The sequence below is a fragment of the Astatotilapia calliptera genome, chromosome 13, assembly GCF_964374335.1.
Source record: "Astatotilapia calliptera chromosome 13, fAstCal68.1, whole genome shotgun sequence".
Taxonomy (NCBI): Eukaryota; Metazoa; Chordata; class Actinopteri; order Cichliformes; family Cichlidae; genus Astatotilapia; species Astatotilapia calliptera.
In genome coordinates this window covers 5,907,927-5,922,392 of record NC_137434.1, presented here as the reverse complement: position 1 = coordinate 5,922,392, position 14,466 = coordinate 5,907,927, and the positions used below count along the sequence as shown (strand labels likewise).

Sequence of the window (14,466 nt, the reverse complement as noted above, 5' to 3'; positions counted from 1 at the left end):
GACGTCCAACACGGTATCATCAAGGTGTACCTAACAAAGTGGCCAGTGAGTGTATGTCCCGAAGAACAAAATTTCAAGGTTTTATTTATAACTCATAGCAGTACTGTATTACACTGATTTACATCGCTACCCTGCAGTGCATCCAATCTTATCTCTATCCAGACACAAGGTAAGACTGATGTAGACAATTTTCTTTTAATTTCAGTTTTATTATTTAAACAGTTTTTTGATTAAATCAAGAGAGGGTCTGAGGCTATCTGATAACATCCACCAGGAGGTTATTTCTGTTCAGCAGGAAGACGAAGAAATCAAAATCAATTCAGCAGCAGACAATGCCCTTTGTAATCGCATTGATTGGTTCCTGTTATTCCCAGTAAACTGACTTCTCCTGCTCTCTCTCTCTGTGTCGATGACTCACACACATTGCCACACACAAACAGCAAAGACTGTTACGCATTATCTAACCTTATTAAGCCAGAGTGTCTACAGCCTTCCTGCTCTGTGCTCATTTCTTTGGCCGCTTAAGCAGATCTACAGGTTAAGAAGCAGAAAACAACATTGGCGGAAAGTGAGCAAAGGGCTCAGCGGAGAGAAAGAGAGTCAGCGGACATTTATGTCTGTTAGCCAATCCAAACCAGAGATACAGGCCGAGGACACGGGGAAATATAGCTATGTGTCTCACACATGGTCAGCCTTTACAGAAGCATCAACAGGAAAACGGGATAAGAAAACTGAAAGGGGCAACAACACAAGGAAAGAACAATAATTTCATCCTGTCAGAATAAATTTAATACACCAGAAATCAAAAACAAACTTTTATATGCTGCATATTCAAAAGCTTGGACACATTTGATAAAACATAAAGACAATTTCCCCAATTGCTATTTCATTTATTTAGAAAACACAACAGCTGTAAATGTAGCAGTAAGCCTTAATATGAATGAAATCCACACACAAACACACATTATAGTCACGCATATATATATGTGTACCATTAGAATTTTAAAGAACTGCAGTTAGAACTGGAATTTGGAGTTCCCCTCCCCAACCCCCCCTTTTTACAATCAACAGGCTAATAAATGTACATATGTGTCAGAGTTCACCCTGTGACCATTTAGCTAATGCGTGTTTTCAGGCATCAGACGCAACGTAAAGAACAGAGCATCTGCAGAAGCTCACAACCAGAGGATCACAGCCGGCATCACGCTGAGCCACCGTGTGACAGACTGCTGGAAGCGAGGTCACCTTCCCACTGCCTATTTCCGTCCTCCTGTCCATACGTCTCTTTGTTTTCTACTGCAACGCCTGCCAGTAGTTATGATGACCAGATGTCACCACAGTCGTGGAGAGATTAAGAGGACCCTCGGCGGTGGTCATTTCATCGTCTCCACCTCGACACGGATCTCATTATTGCTCCTCGCTGCCAATATGTGACCTCAGCTCTCTGGCATACACCATGTTTTTGCCACTTTTGTAAGAAGCTAAGTCTAATCTGAGTGAGATGTGTGGTGGTGTGTGTGAAGTCTGGTTTAGAGACAAGTCAATAATTGGCCTCTGGGTTCCCTGGATTGTCGCAATCCCACTTCGTGTTTGCTGTGTTTAAAAAAGGAAACCTTTTCGCATGTTCTCACTATTCAGGTTTGTACTTTAATTACTTTGCACACTAGATCAGGATCCTCAAGCTTTTTCAGAAATGGACTCCTTACAGTATAAAAAAATAAAACGAGAGGACCTGTAAGTGTTGCACCAAAACCTTTACAGAACACATGGCGCCCTGTTTGCTAAAAAAGTACCCTAACTTTTTTTGTGCGTCATTTAACTTCTTTCACTCCACAATACACCTGAGTTAATAAGTTAAAGTTCACAGACCCTAACGCATGCTCTGTGTTCAGTCCTTTCTGCAGTCATTTAGGAGAAATTTGACTGGGGTTGCGTTGCCACATTGCCCAACGTACATGTCTTTGGACTGTGGGAGGAAGGAAGAGTGTGCAAAGAAAACCCACACAGATGCAGGGAGAATGTGCAAACAGTTGTATTCAAACCCCAAAACGTCTTACTATGACAAAGCACCGCTAACCACTACAGCACCATCGTCCAACGTCCTAATGGATATTAGCTTAACCTAGCATTGTATCATCTTGCATGATTGTTGTTGTATTTTTTTTCACCTTTCATTTGTTTACTGATGAATTATATCAAAACAAACGGATGGAGCCACTGCCACGAAACATTTTTGGAAAACCTTTTGAAGCCTCTAATTTGACATCTTGGTTGTCCCTAGCTCATTTTTATTTTATTTTTTTTTAAACCAGAACCATTATCTGCTAACGTTAGCACGTGTGCACTGCAGGGGGCATCGTTTCCCAGTGTAGGATTATAACTTTCGCTAGCAAAAACTAGCATATGTGTTGTGGTGGTTTATTGCTACACAAAATGTGCTCACTGAAAAATTGCAGAGCTTACTCCTTATAAAGTATTTTAGAACAACCAAACACTAAGCATGCAGTACACTATGGCCTAAATTAGCTTCTGGTCGTTTGGCTAATTTTGTATTCGAAGTGTTTATAAAGCCCTTGTCAGAAATGGGATGTATAACATTGTTCCCTTTGTTAGTTTTATTTTAGTTTATTTTTTTTAGACATTGGTCACTTTGACTTTCCTTATGGCTCAGTTCAGATTGTGATGAAAGTACTCTGCAGAGATATAGTGCAATATTTGACATACTCAAGCACAAATAGCCTACGTTGTGATCTTATCTCGTACCTGTTCGAGTGGTATTTCATGTGTATGTCAACAGCGATAAAAAGGAGCTGAGAGTTCAAACTCTAGCTGTTCTGTCGCAACTTAGAATTTATGGATTGAAGTGGGTGTAAATGACTGTTAGTTCTCAGCTGCCAGTCCACCTCTGGATGTCTTGGAGAAGACGGTTTCCCCAAACTACCAGCTGGCAGACACTTCAGACGAAGCAGATTGGCAGATTTAGTGTGTATAAGCTGAAGGTAATATGAGACCAGTTATGTTGTATAGGTTTCACTTTCCTTGAAATATGGTTTTACAAGATGTCATTGGACCATGAAAAACATTAACCAAAATTGACCATTTGCAGTGAAGTTTGGAAAGTTGCAAAACTGATTGCACAGAGTCCCAATTCCACTTTCCTAACTGTTATTGGAGCTTTTTTCCACACACAGCTGTCTAAAAAGGCAACAACTCATTAAGAAACTAATTGAAAATAAGCTTATCAGTTGCCAGTGAGACTCCGGTGACTGCTGGACACACTGCTGCTCTTCAGGTTTTAGATTTTGACGCCTGATCAGAGCTGAACAGAGTCTAAACCTAAGCTTTCCCTTTGGCGTCTCATGTCTGGCAGCCTGTCTTTCTACAGTTCTACCATGTTCAGCTGTTCATTTGTGGTGCCAGAACATAGTCTCTCCTGTTGCAACATCCTTTTTCACTTTCTTACAGATGTAAGCACTTACATCTGACAGCTGAATGGAAAATCTCCTACAGTTTCCCTCCCTGTATCTCATAGAGGCTGCAACAACTGCATCACTTCGTGATACTAGAAATGCCACATAATGATGAAACTGCTGCAAGTGTCTCTTTTTTAGTTGATTTTGGTGGCTAAAAAATCATGCATTTCTGATCCTCCATCTATTGTTGTCTCCTCTGTGTTGCTGAGCCTCTAGATCGCTGCTTCCTAGTTAAACCCTAAGTCTGTATCTATCTCCTTAGACAGTCTGATTAGCACTGCGTCACAAAAAGGGGAAGTAATCTCAGTGCGAGCACAGGAATAGAGCTCTGGGAGGGGCCGTGCCACCGGAGAAGCACTACATGGCCACCGCGCACATGTCCATGGGTAATCCCTTCTTAAATAGCCCCTGGACAGGAAAAGGAAGGAGCTGGGGCGTGGGACATTACGCCGTGGGAGCAGCACCAGTCAGTGTCCTCTTATCCCTCGGACACAACACAGCAGCAGGGACAGGAGAGGGATTCAGATACAGACACTTGTTGGACTCTAGGAAGAAGGTCCTCTAACCAGGATGAACTTTGCCGCTCAATTATTCTACTCGAGCCATTTGAGCGAGCGACTTGAACGTTTGTACTCACCACGGCCGGCCCTTAAAGACAGCGAGGAGAATGACCCCTTCTGGCAGAGGTGGGAAATTACCTGTAGCCTTCTTCGGAGCCCCAGACCTCTCCCCCAACCAGCTCAACCCTCTAGATTCAGATCTACCCTCAGAATTTTGAGGTAGCTCCTCCTTAAATGACCTCCATTCCTCATCTGCTGTGTCCAGTCTCTTCTTCAGCTTTAATTATAAGTGAAACTCAACAAAACGCACCAAATGTTCATGCTTGGCTGTTGCAAACCCCCAAATCAAAGATCCACATACTCTGGCCTTCTCCTTCTATCTCTCCATCTTCTCCTTGCTCGTCCTGCCAGCATCCCAACCCGTGATAGGCTACCCTCTCTGCTTGATTCTTGACCATAACATCCTCTTTCATTTCAGGATATTGTGACAGATTTAGAGAAAGGAAGGAAGCTTTGATTTTAAGCTTTGGTGGAAAACTGGCATTTCTTTGTGCCGCTGATAAATTACATCACATTCAGGGTCAAACAGATTTTACAAGTACTCCCTCAGTGTTTGACTTATACGGAAGATTACAACCGTCAAGATTTAACAAGCAAACTGATCTTCCTCTGCCTCTTTGAGCACATTAAAAACTTCTGGAGCTTTTCGTGTTATAACCAAAGAGCCAAAAACAAAGCAGCCGACGAATGTAAGAAAGCTGTTGAAGCGTTGCCCGAAAGGATGCAGAACTGCACACTCAGTGATGCAACATCAGGAATACATACAGTCATGTAGTGCCAGGAGACATTTCCTTTCCCATATGATGAACTTTTTTTATTCTTCAATCAGAAAAGGAAGCAGCTCAGCAGCCAGACAGGGCATTTTGTCTTTAAAAGGACATAAAGAAGCTGAGATAGTGCACTGATGAAAGCCTGGTGGGCTTAAATATCTCCTTCACTTTTAGCTTTGTCCTTACTTTTTGTGGGGATTTTTTGTGCTGTTTTATAATAAAATAAGCAACTTTTTGTTTTTTACTGTTTCAGCGCTTCATCTTCCCTTTTGATGAGGCTTTCTGAGGCTGCCATGTTGCTCTTTGCCCTCCTTTGATGCTGTTTTTGAACTCTGCCTTTGAAGCAAAGCACCCTAATCACAGGTGCAGCCTTGGACTTTTCTTATTCATAGCCGTGTTAAGAGCGCACACTGTGTGCTTGAATAATGGGGCTAAAAGAGTGAAGGACAAGTGGGGAGAGAGCAGTAATGGACCCAGGAGGCGAGGTGAAAGTTTGCCGTATTGTCTACGGCAAGATCATTGCGATATAAATAGAGCGAGATGTTCTCTGTATAGAGAGCTGGCACCACTGAAGGGTATTTAGACCATTGTTTGGGAAAGCTACTCCACCTGGTGGCTTGTTGATGTTATTGTAGAACTGCGCGCTCGCAAAAGCACCCTCGTCAGTCAGTTATCTTATTTTACCTCACTGACGATGATTGGAATGACTCCAACCTGTTTCAAAGTTTCAAACGTAGCTGGTAACTATATGTGATCTGCTTTACTGAGTGACTGAGTTAATCCCCAATGAGTATAATCCTATTACTATGTCTATGCTGTGTAAAAGGCCTCTGCGCTGACTGTTTGACAGAAACATCCCGCGGGAGTCTGATCCAGTTTTGTGTTGTGTCATTTGAGTAAATCTGCCCATACCCAGCCTAACTTTAATAAGCTATTTAAATGAATCGCGCAATTTGATTAGCTCCAACGGCCGTTTATAAATCATTCTGTCCTGCTATTACCACTAAATTGCCTTTTTAATCGCTTGTGTGTCTCCTAAAAGAGGAGCCGAATGACCCAATGAATCATAAGGTGACTTGTAATAGTAATCCGTCACCGAGAGTGGAAGCAGGGTCGACGTGAAAGGTGAATCAATTCATCTTAGCCTGAAGAATGTGAGCGGACCGCCGGTGAGAGTGGTCGTATCGACGAAGCAAAGTGGGAAATTGTCACTTTTTCAAAGTTCTTACATCCAGTTACACTCAAAAAACATTTATGCATTACTCCTTATGCACTTTGTTGATACATATTCAGTTTATACCAAGGACTTTCTCCTTAATGATTAATTATTTGAGTAAATAAACCTTTTATTTTTTATATTTCAGGTGAATTATACTAAGAGTTATTGCTTCATGTCTATTGTTAATAAAACTTGTAGCTCTAGTGATGATGTATACTTTTAAAATGTGGAGAATATCAGCTGATACTGTCTGCCAAAGGCCTCGCAGCGCCGCCCTACATTCTGGCTGACATCCAGAGGATAGAAATTAGAATTTGTGCAAATACACTTTTGTTTAATTTGTTTTCTTAAGCTGTTGGTCCGGTTTTAGTTTTTCTTTATATCTTAAAATTGTGTTAATTTGTCGTGAATCAAGTAATAAATCAGATCTGATGCTTGACAGATGTACTATTGTACTGTATATAGTACTATATGTACTATGTTACTATTTCCGAAGCATACCCTGCTGTTGTAATTTTTAAAAAAAGTCCCGATCCTTCAGAAACAACTGGTTTAACACTGGAAACCAGCTACAAGCTGATTGCAAAGCTACTCACTGTGGAAAAACATGCAGCTGAAAACAGTAATTGGTTTTAAAAGTTCCCTCTGGTGGTGCATTTACGTACTTGGGAGAAATAACCTTTATGATCTGAGAGCTAGTGGACGCCAACAACCTGCTTAATTGGAAAAGCTATTATATTCACATCAGCGTTCTCACATCTGCTCACTTTTTATCTTCGGGGTTTGGAAGATGCAAATCAAATCTCGCTGCGCTCCAGCTCATGACTGTGTGGTACTTTGCTAAAGCCTCCGTGTGTTATTTTTACTGTGTTAGCTTGCAATAGTATGTGTGCAGAAAATTAAGAATTTACACTGTGAAAAAGACGAGTGTAGGATCAGGAGCTGTAGTCTTATGGTTTTAAAAGAGAAGGACTCATCAGCTGTGCAAAAGCACACTTTAGTTCTCTGAATATGATTTGATATGGTTTTTAAGTGACACCCCAATGCCTGCTTGTGGTTTTCAGAGAGGAGTTGTATCTGGGCCCCAGTCAGCCCGGCAGCTCTTACAAATATGGTCCCGTCAGTAACGGCACCGTGGGCCGCAGACCCACCCTTATTGAACCGGAGCGTCTGAAGGACTTTGGTGTGGAAGAACTTCTCAACGGTGATGTGAAAGTCCACGAAACAAAAGTAGCGATGGCTCCTGAGGTTGTCCTCATGGACCCCCCCAAAACCAGACGAGTCAGCGAGTTCAGGATGATCCCGAGACCTCCTGCCCAGTACCTCCGCTTTGAGGACATCAGCGCAGCAGCCTTCAGGATCCAGTCAGGGATCCAGAAGACGCCTTGCACGGTACACTAACACAGAATAAGTGCAGGAGAACGTGCAATAAGGTGACCTTTGACCTTTGTTTGGGAGCTGAAATCACTTCCTTCAGTTTCATTCCTAAGGAAGTTTGCTGTAGACAGACCACAAGAGGGTGAACTAATATCAGAACTAGTCTAAATGGGATGCAGATTTTTGCTCATGGAAAAACTGAACAAAGCCTTCATGGTCTGCGTTACTTTGATACATTTGAAATTGATGATTTTATGTTAGAATTAAGTTGTGCAGAGTTTTTTTGTACCAGGTTGTAAACAAGTTTGTTTTTGCTTAAAAATGGGAAATTCTAACATTTGGGTTATCAGGGATTCATTTTAGAACTTGCCTTAAGTTAAATGTGATCTCACAATAATGTAATTGATGTAAATTGATGGAGTGATGAAGGCAGAGTCTCTCTAGAAGAAGGCCTCGTCACCTCTCTCCATCTCAGTAGTCACCAGGAAAAAACAAACAAAAAAAACCCTCTGATATGTGCTTTTGCTTTCCCCAAATAATCCCCCCCAGAAGCAGAGTTATTACGTTTCTGTTTTTCATTCATTTTCATTTACATTTTTAGGTTAGGTGCATTTAGTTTCAGTTAGTCTGCAGAGTGGGTTTGGGTCCTTGGACGTTATATTTCTAACATCATCTTCGCTGATTCAAGACCCTCCCATTAGTTTCAAGTCAGGAGTGCCATGTCTCTCTTTTATAATGTCTCTGCACATCTCTGCATTTTCACTGTGCGTGGTTGTGTGTCGCTGCTAATAACCACAAAACGCCCAAAGAAAAACTCTTTTAATTGAGGCTTGCTTCGACATAACTACTGGTGATGCAACTGTTAGCGGGACAGGTGATAATAACTAAAGATCACCCAAAGGTGAAGCCCTCGTGGGGACATCATTGCTAATAATGCACTGCAGCTTTTAGCCAAATTAGGAGGAGCCCTCATATCTGCTTCATACTTTATATTGCATTATACCCACCAAGTGTGAAGCAGATTGGATTAACGGCTGTTGGCAAAAAGCAAAGAGCAGGCAGAGACTCCTGGAGCTGGACGAGCACCAGCATTTAGGGGAATTCACGCAAAAATAACAAAAAAGTTGAACATGACTCGGGGCAAAGACCATGGATTTCATACGCCAGGAGTAATTATATGAAGTGAAAACTATTTCAGCATGCATGTGAGCACCTGAGTGGTTATATAAAGCCAGCTTAGCAAATCTATCTTTAACGGGTTACTGCTGCTGCAGGAGCTCTTGAAATATGCTGCTTCTTTTGTGTGCTCAGTACTCCAGATTGTCCAAACAGTACGGGATGGAGATCTACCTGAAGAAGGAGCACCTGCACTACACCGGCTCTGTGAAGGAGAGAGGAGTGCTGTACCTGCTCACCTCCCTCACACAGGTAGATTGGGGCGGGGGAGCTGAAAAAGACGCTGTAAGGATCCACTGAAGTTTGCTCTGCGTGCATATTTGTTGCATGTGATTATATGTCAGCTGTGTGTTTCTGTGCTTGCAGGAGCAGCAGAGGATGGGTGTGATCGTGGCCACTGACTGTAACTTCTCCATGGCCGTGGCGCACCACGCGGTGGATCTGAAGATCCCGGTGTTTGTCATCATGCCGTCAAGTTGCTCCTCGCCCCGCCTCAGGATCTACAGAGATTACGGCGCCATGGTTATCTCCTACGGCAGCACCGGCCGCGATTCCCAGAACCACGCCTGCCATCTGGCTAGGGAGAATGGATACCTCTACCTGGAAGAGTCAGTCTAACATTCATATTAGGAGCTGGAATGAGAGTTTCTGTCTGTGTCTTTGCAGTACTAAGTAATGTTTTAGTATCTTAACATAAGGCTGCTCTTCCTCTCTTTGCTGCTGAGCAGAGATGAAAATGCAGCGTACCTGGCAGGGCTGGGCACTGTGGGCATGGAGATCTATGAACAGGTGCCCAAACTGGAGGCAGTGGTCATTCCTGCTGCAGGACAGTATGGTCTACTGGCTGGCACCGCTGCGGCCATCAAACACCTCGACTCTCGCATTCTTGTCATAGTAAGCAGACATTGAGAAGCTCTTTGAATCTTTACATCTTCACTGTATGCTCATTGCTTGAAGTCCCATCTCATATCACTGGTTACCGATAGTAGATCCTATAGTAGCTCTACATCCTTTTTATTGCACAATTGCTTCTAGCTCCCTCGTATTGACACAAGTGTCTTTTTCATTCTGCACGGGTTACGAAACAAGGCGACTGTATTTGAAGTGGTTTCCCTTGTTTCACTGTCTGCCCACAGCTCTGAGAGCTGTCGTGCTGTTTGCACTTAAGGCACAGAACAGCCCTCTTGCTCTATTTTCAGCTATAAAGAAATATCCTGGTACAGCTTGTGTAGCAAAGCTTTCAAGCAAATATATTACCAATTGACCCAGTAGTGAAAACATATATATTATGCAACACTGAGGCTGATTAGGGCTCCCAGTCAGTCCAGAGATGGTCCTGTTTTAATATTCATACAACATTTTCACATTTATAATTAATACTGTGTATACCATTTTATAATATATTCATATATTCACAGTAGGAAAAGTGGTGCGCATGCTAAATATAAGGCACTGCAAAATAAGTGCTAGTCTATTTCTGTTATGTAGTCCATAGTTCTTACAGGACGAACTGCCGTAAGATCACTAAAGACTTAGTGATGCCGGTCCTTTGTGTAACTACCTATGAATACATGTATACACAATTAGCATTAACATTCAGTCCTGATCAGCCTGTCAGGTTGCCTGTATGTTAAATATGGATAGCAAACATGGTAAACACTACCATGCTCAATGTTAGCATGTCAGTATCATTTGAACATGCTAATGCTAACATTTAACTCAAACTGCGACTGTGCTTCAGTGACTCTGTTTGCACTGTTGGCTCACAGGAAGAGGTTCCCGGGTTCAAAACAGCCAACACTGTTTTTTGTCCACCATCCAAAAACTCAGTTCCAAAAATGCTAGCTTGGTCTTGCCTACGTCAATCCAGGACACTCTGCAAAAGCGACCTCAACAGTTTTACTCCACAGTGAAATGCAGGTTAGAAATCATCATCATCAACACATGAGAACAATAGCTGACCCACCTTTCTTCAACAGGGAGTTGAACCAGAAGATTTCCCTTTGCTGCTACAATCTCTGAAAACGAACGGTCCAATCAAAGACATGCACAGCAACCCCAATAAGAAACTTTATGGAGGTAAACTCATTTCCGACTTGTTCTGCTGAAGTCACGTACCACACCTTCCCCTCATGAAGGGGAAGATAGTAAAAAAAAGATTATGTGCACATTAATTATTGTTAGAAACTCCTTTGTACTTTTTCCCCCTGCAATAAAGGAGCTTGTGATGATCATCTGTCTCTTCTCAGATCTCATGGAGCATTCCCTTGGTGTTAACACCTTTCAGCTGGCAAAGAAACTGGTGGACAAAGTCATCACTGTCAGGTACTGCACGTCCACATTACATTTATAGAATTAAACTTTTGTCTTTTTTTAAATATCTGACTTCACTGTACAGATGTATTATTACTCCCAGAACACAAATACCTCTTTTACACTGAAGTGGTGCTGGTGCAGAGCCAGTTTTGGCTTGGTGCTGGCTCAGTCCTTCAGGCTTCACACCAAAAAGGCTGTTAACCTTTCTGCTGGAAACCCTGTGGTTCTCTGTTAGGCACAATCACACATCAATGGAAAAAGGCATAAAAGAGACTGCTGTTCAAGTGTGTTAGGAGAGAGAAAAACACCAAGCAGCGTTTGAGACACGGTGGACCAGAGCCATCGTCGACACATTGGTGAGACAGGAGATGGCCTAGGGTTCAGAATTTCAACAAACAATCACAAGAAGTGCATCTGGTGTGAACACAATCACATTTCATTTTGTCTGGTTATGGACTGGCTCTGAAGATTCAGATGTGAATCACCTCAAATTATAGGCCCATCATCTTGTCAGTTATATCTTTATGGATGTTGGGGCCCATGTCGAAGTCTAATTTTGGTAATCGGATATCGAAGGAGTGCATTTTTCTTTCCTTTTCTTACAGTGAGGAAGACTCTCTGGTGGCAATGCTGCGGTTTCAGGAGTTTGAACGCTCCACTGTGGACACAGAGGGAGCCATGGGATTGGCTGCCATTTTGGCCGGCCAACTACCAGAACTAAAAGGCAAAAAGTGGGTCAAGTGTATTAATTTCACGGTTTCCTACCCGAACCATGTAATTTCTCTTTACTCATCAACCTTCTAGTTTTCAAACAGTGCAAATTCCCACTTTAAAAAAAGAAATATATATATTTTAAATATAGTCCTAACTCTGAGGGCTCAATGTTTTCCTTAACGCCTGAAAAGCTCACATTCTGGCAACATAACAATGTCAGCAGTGCTAATCCTTTTGACTGCAGATAAACTAAGCCTTCCTCTGTGTCTGCTGCAGGGTGGCTGTGGTGGTGAGCAGCGCTAACATGGAGCTGGAAGTGGTGAGGCAGTGCATGGACCGAGCTTTGGTGTTGGACAACCGGATCAGTAAGTTCTCAGTGCAGCTGGGAGAGTGGCCAGGAGACATGGCTAAGCTGCTGGATGTTCTGACCAGAGAGGACGTCAGGTAGTGTAGGAACCTGTTCGGACTTAATCGGTTTTGTTTTTAACGTTGCCCTGTGCCACCTTTAGTTTATTCATTCCTTCGCCTCTTTTGTCTTTTTCCTCCCAGGTTGTTGGACGTCTGCCATCGTAGACACAGCGATAAGTCAGAGCTCTTCAAGGCAAAGGTAGGCGACTAATCTGTCCTCTTCACTTCATTCTCTTTCCTCCTCCTCGCCAATCCGCTCATCCACTTTTCCTTTATTGCCGTGGAACTCTTGGCTTGGAGTTGTCAGGGAGTTGGCGGGAATTAAAAGACCAAAAATACAAATACATTTTTAAAAGATAGAAAAAAGTAGCATTGCTCAGTTCAGTACCCACCTACAGCTTTACTCGGTCTGGTACAACCATTAGCCAATTTTGGCTGTTGTTTTAGCAAGTTGCAAACACAGTGTTGCTATGCAACTGAAACTACTGAGTCAGTTTGATGACTTTAAGACTTACAAACATTACATATAGTATGCCTTTTTTTTTTTAACTTGGAAAAAAAATGAAGAAAAGCTGCCGGGGAGAAACTGACATAACTCGACTGATAAAACTTGGGCCATCGTAGCTTTTTAAAATAATGGATTTGTTTTATTCTCCTTCATTTCTAAAGCTCAGGGATGGAGCAGACTTATCATGTAATCTCCTGGCTCTGCATTCTTACCCCCACAGTCTCCACTGACAATTTGTACTGCTTATTCAGAGCAAGTGTCAGGAGGTGAAAGGTGTTGCATAATGCAACAAGCAAACCTCTCACTGCCCTAATTCTAGAGCGTGTGTGAGACGGAGAATGACATAAGAAGACTAACTGTATGTGTGTGTGTTGACAGGTGGAGTGTGTGGTGGAAACCAGGGATAAGATGCAGAGTGCTCATCTGCGCAAGACGCTGAGCGAGCGCTACCCCTCTATATGCTGGCTGGACCGGTGATCACAGCGAAATCCTAAACACAAAACTAGACTGACTAAAAACAGATTCCTGCCGTCGGGATAACACATGCAAACCATTCCTGCAACAAACACACACACTCTTATGATATGCAAGCTCTGTTATATGAGACTCATTAAGAGAATGCTTGGTCAGCAAAACCTTGAGATTATAGTGCAAGTCTACATGTTCCTTCTATTACTAATGCTGCTTTTGTTCTTCTTCATCATGGCACCTTAAATATACTGTGAAGCGGTTAAACTGCATCCCAGTTGATGATGCTAATTCTAACTGAATGCTATTCAGACTATTTTTATAGTGGTTCCCAACTTGGGCCATTTAATGGGTTAACATTGGGCTGGCACATAATAAAGTATTTTTCTCTGTGTTTTAAATTACTGTAGAGCCACCAGTAGCCAAGATCTTTCTTCATTTACTCTTATTATATAAGCTTTTTATGTAACCCTCAAGTGATTAAATAAATCTGTAACAGTGGATAAAGCTTTTTTTCCCAGTTGTTGGTAAAGCATATAAGCTAATCACAATTAAAATATGTCCCTATAGAGAAACAGTTCTGCAAAAAAACTATTTGAGTGTGTGTCGAGCCCTCTGGGTCTTCATTAACGGCTGTCATGGGTGGCCACGCTTTAGTCTGTGGTGGCCAACTTGTGGCTCCACCCCCTGGCAGAACGTGGATCAGTCTGCATTAGCTAAAGGGTGGAGTGTGACTCCTGTAGCGCATGTACAGCTTCACTATATAAGGTCTATTTTTCATTGAATGTTCTTTTTAAAATGCTGTAAATATTTCTGTATTTGTACTGTCCACAGTGGCAGTTTCAACCCTCCTAAAAGTGTTCTCCAAATAAAACTCTGGACAAATGAACTGTAACCGTGTTTTCACATTTGTGAAGTTTATATGCAAAGTAAGGGACTAGCTAGACTAGACAACTAGCTTGGGTTTTTCTTCAATGCTGGTGTACTTTCACCAAAAGTAAAAGTAACACAGGATTTAAAAATAAGTAGTGTCTGCACTGTCCAACTGACTAATGTCTGGGCAAAGCTCTAGTTGAGACTGGACCATTTAAGACAAGCTAATGCTCTTAAGTTTGTAAGCAGAGGACACTGTGACCCCGTGCTACTGCGTTAGCCTGATTTGGCCCACGTCACACACTGCTTTAGCCCACGTCATACACAAACACCTTCTTGTCAGAAGATATACATTCAGAGCTGTGATTGATGAGTCCAAGGCTTCCCGAAACGGTTAAAGCTCCTAGCCAGGAAACGATAACTTCTTACATTAACAATTATTATTACTTAGCTAATTGGGCTACATAATTAACATAAGTAGATAAGCTACATAATCTACATACAATCATTTAAGTAAATGTTTAATTAAACATCTGACCCAGAC

General features: G+C 42.2%; 1 protein-coding gene across 3 annotated transcripts; it reads left to right on the top strand.

Moving 5' to 3' along the window:
* The first annotated feature begins 1,288 nt into the window (after window positions 1-1,288).
* Window positions 1,289-13,938, top strand: LOC113035303 (L-threonine ammonia-lyase). Of its 3 annotated transcripts, none has more exons than XM_080287726.1 (11): window positions 1,289-1,473; window positions 7,147-7,474; window positions 8,771-8,887; window positions 9,002-9,243; window positions 9,364-9,529; window positions 10,615-10,714; window positions 10,885-10,960; window positions 11,557-11,682; window positions 11,942-12,109; window positions 12,215-12,272; window positions 12,960-13,938. In XM_080287726.1, exons 1-11 carry the CDS (start codon window positions 1,457-1,459, stop codon window positions 13,056-13,058), a joined length of 1,497 nt encoding a protein of 498 aa, XP_080143852.1. In that variant the 5' UTR covers window positions 1,289-1,456; the 3' UTR covers window positions 13,059-13,938. The 3 variants fall into 3 exon arrangements, with proteins under 3 accessions (XP_080143852.1, XP_026046573.1, XP_026046572.1); XM_026190788.2 differs by lacking the exon at window positions 1,289-1,473 and adding an exon at window positions 1,607-1,638; XM_026190787.2 differs by lacking the exon at window positions 1,289-1,473 and adding an exon at window positions 3,906-4,159.
* Window positions 13,939-14,466: the final 528 nt, after the last annotated feature.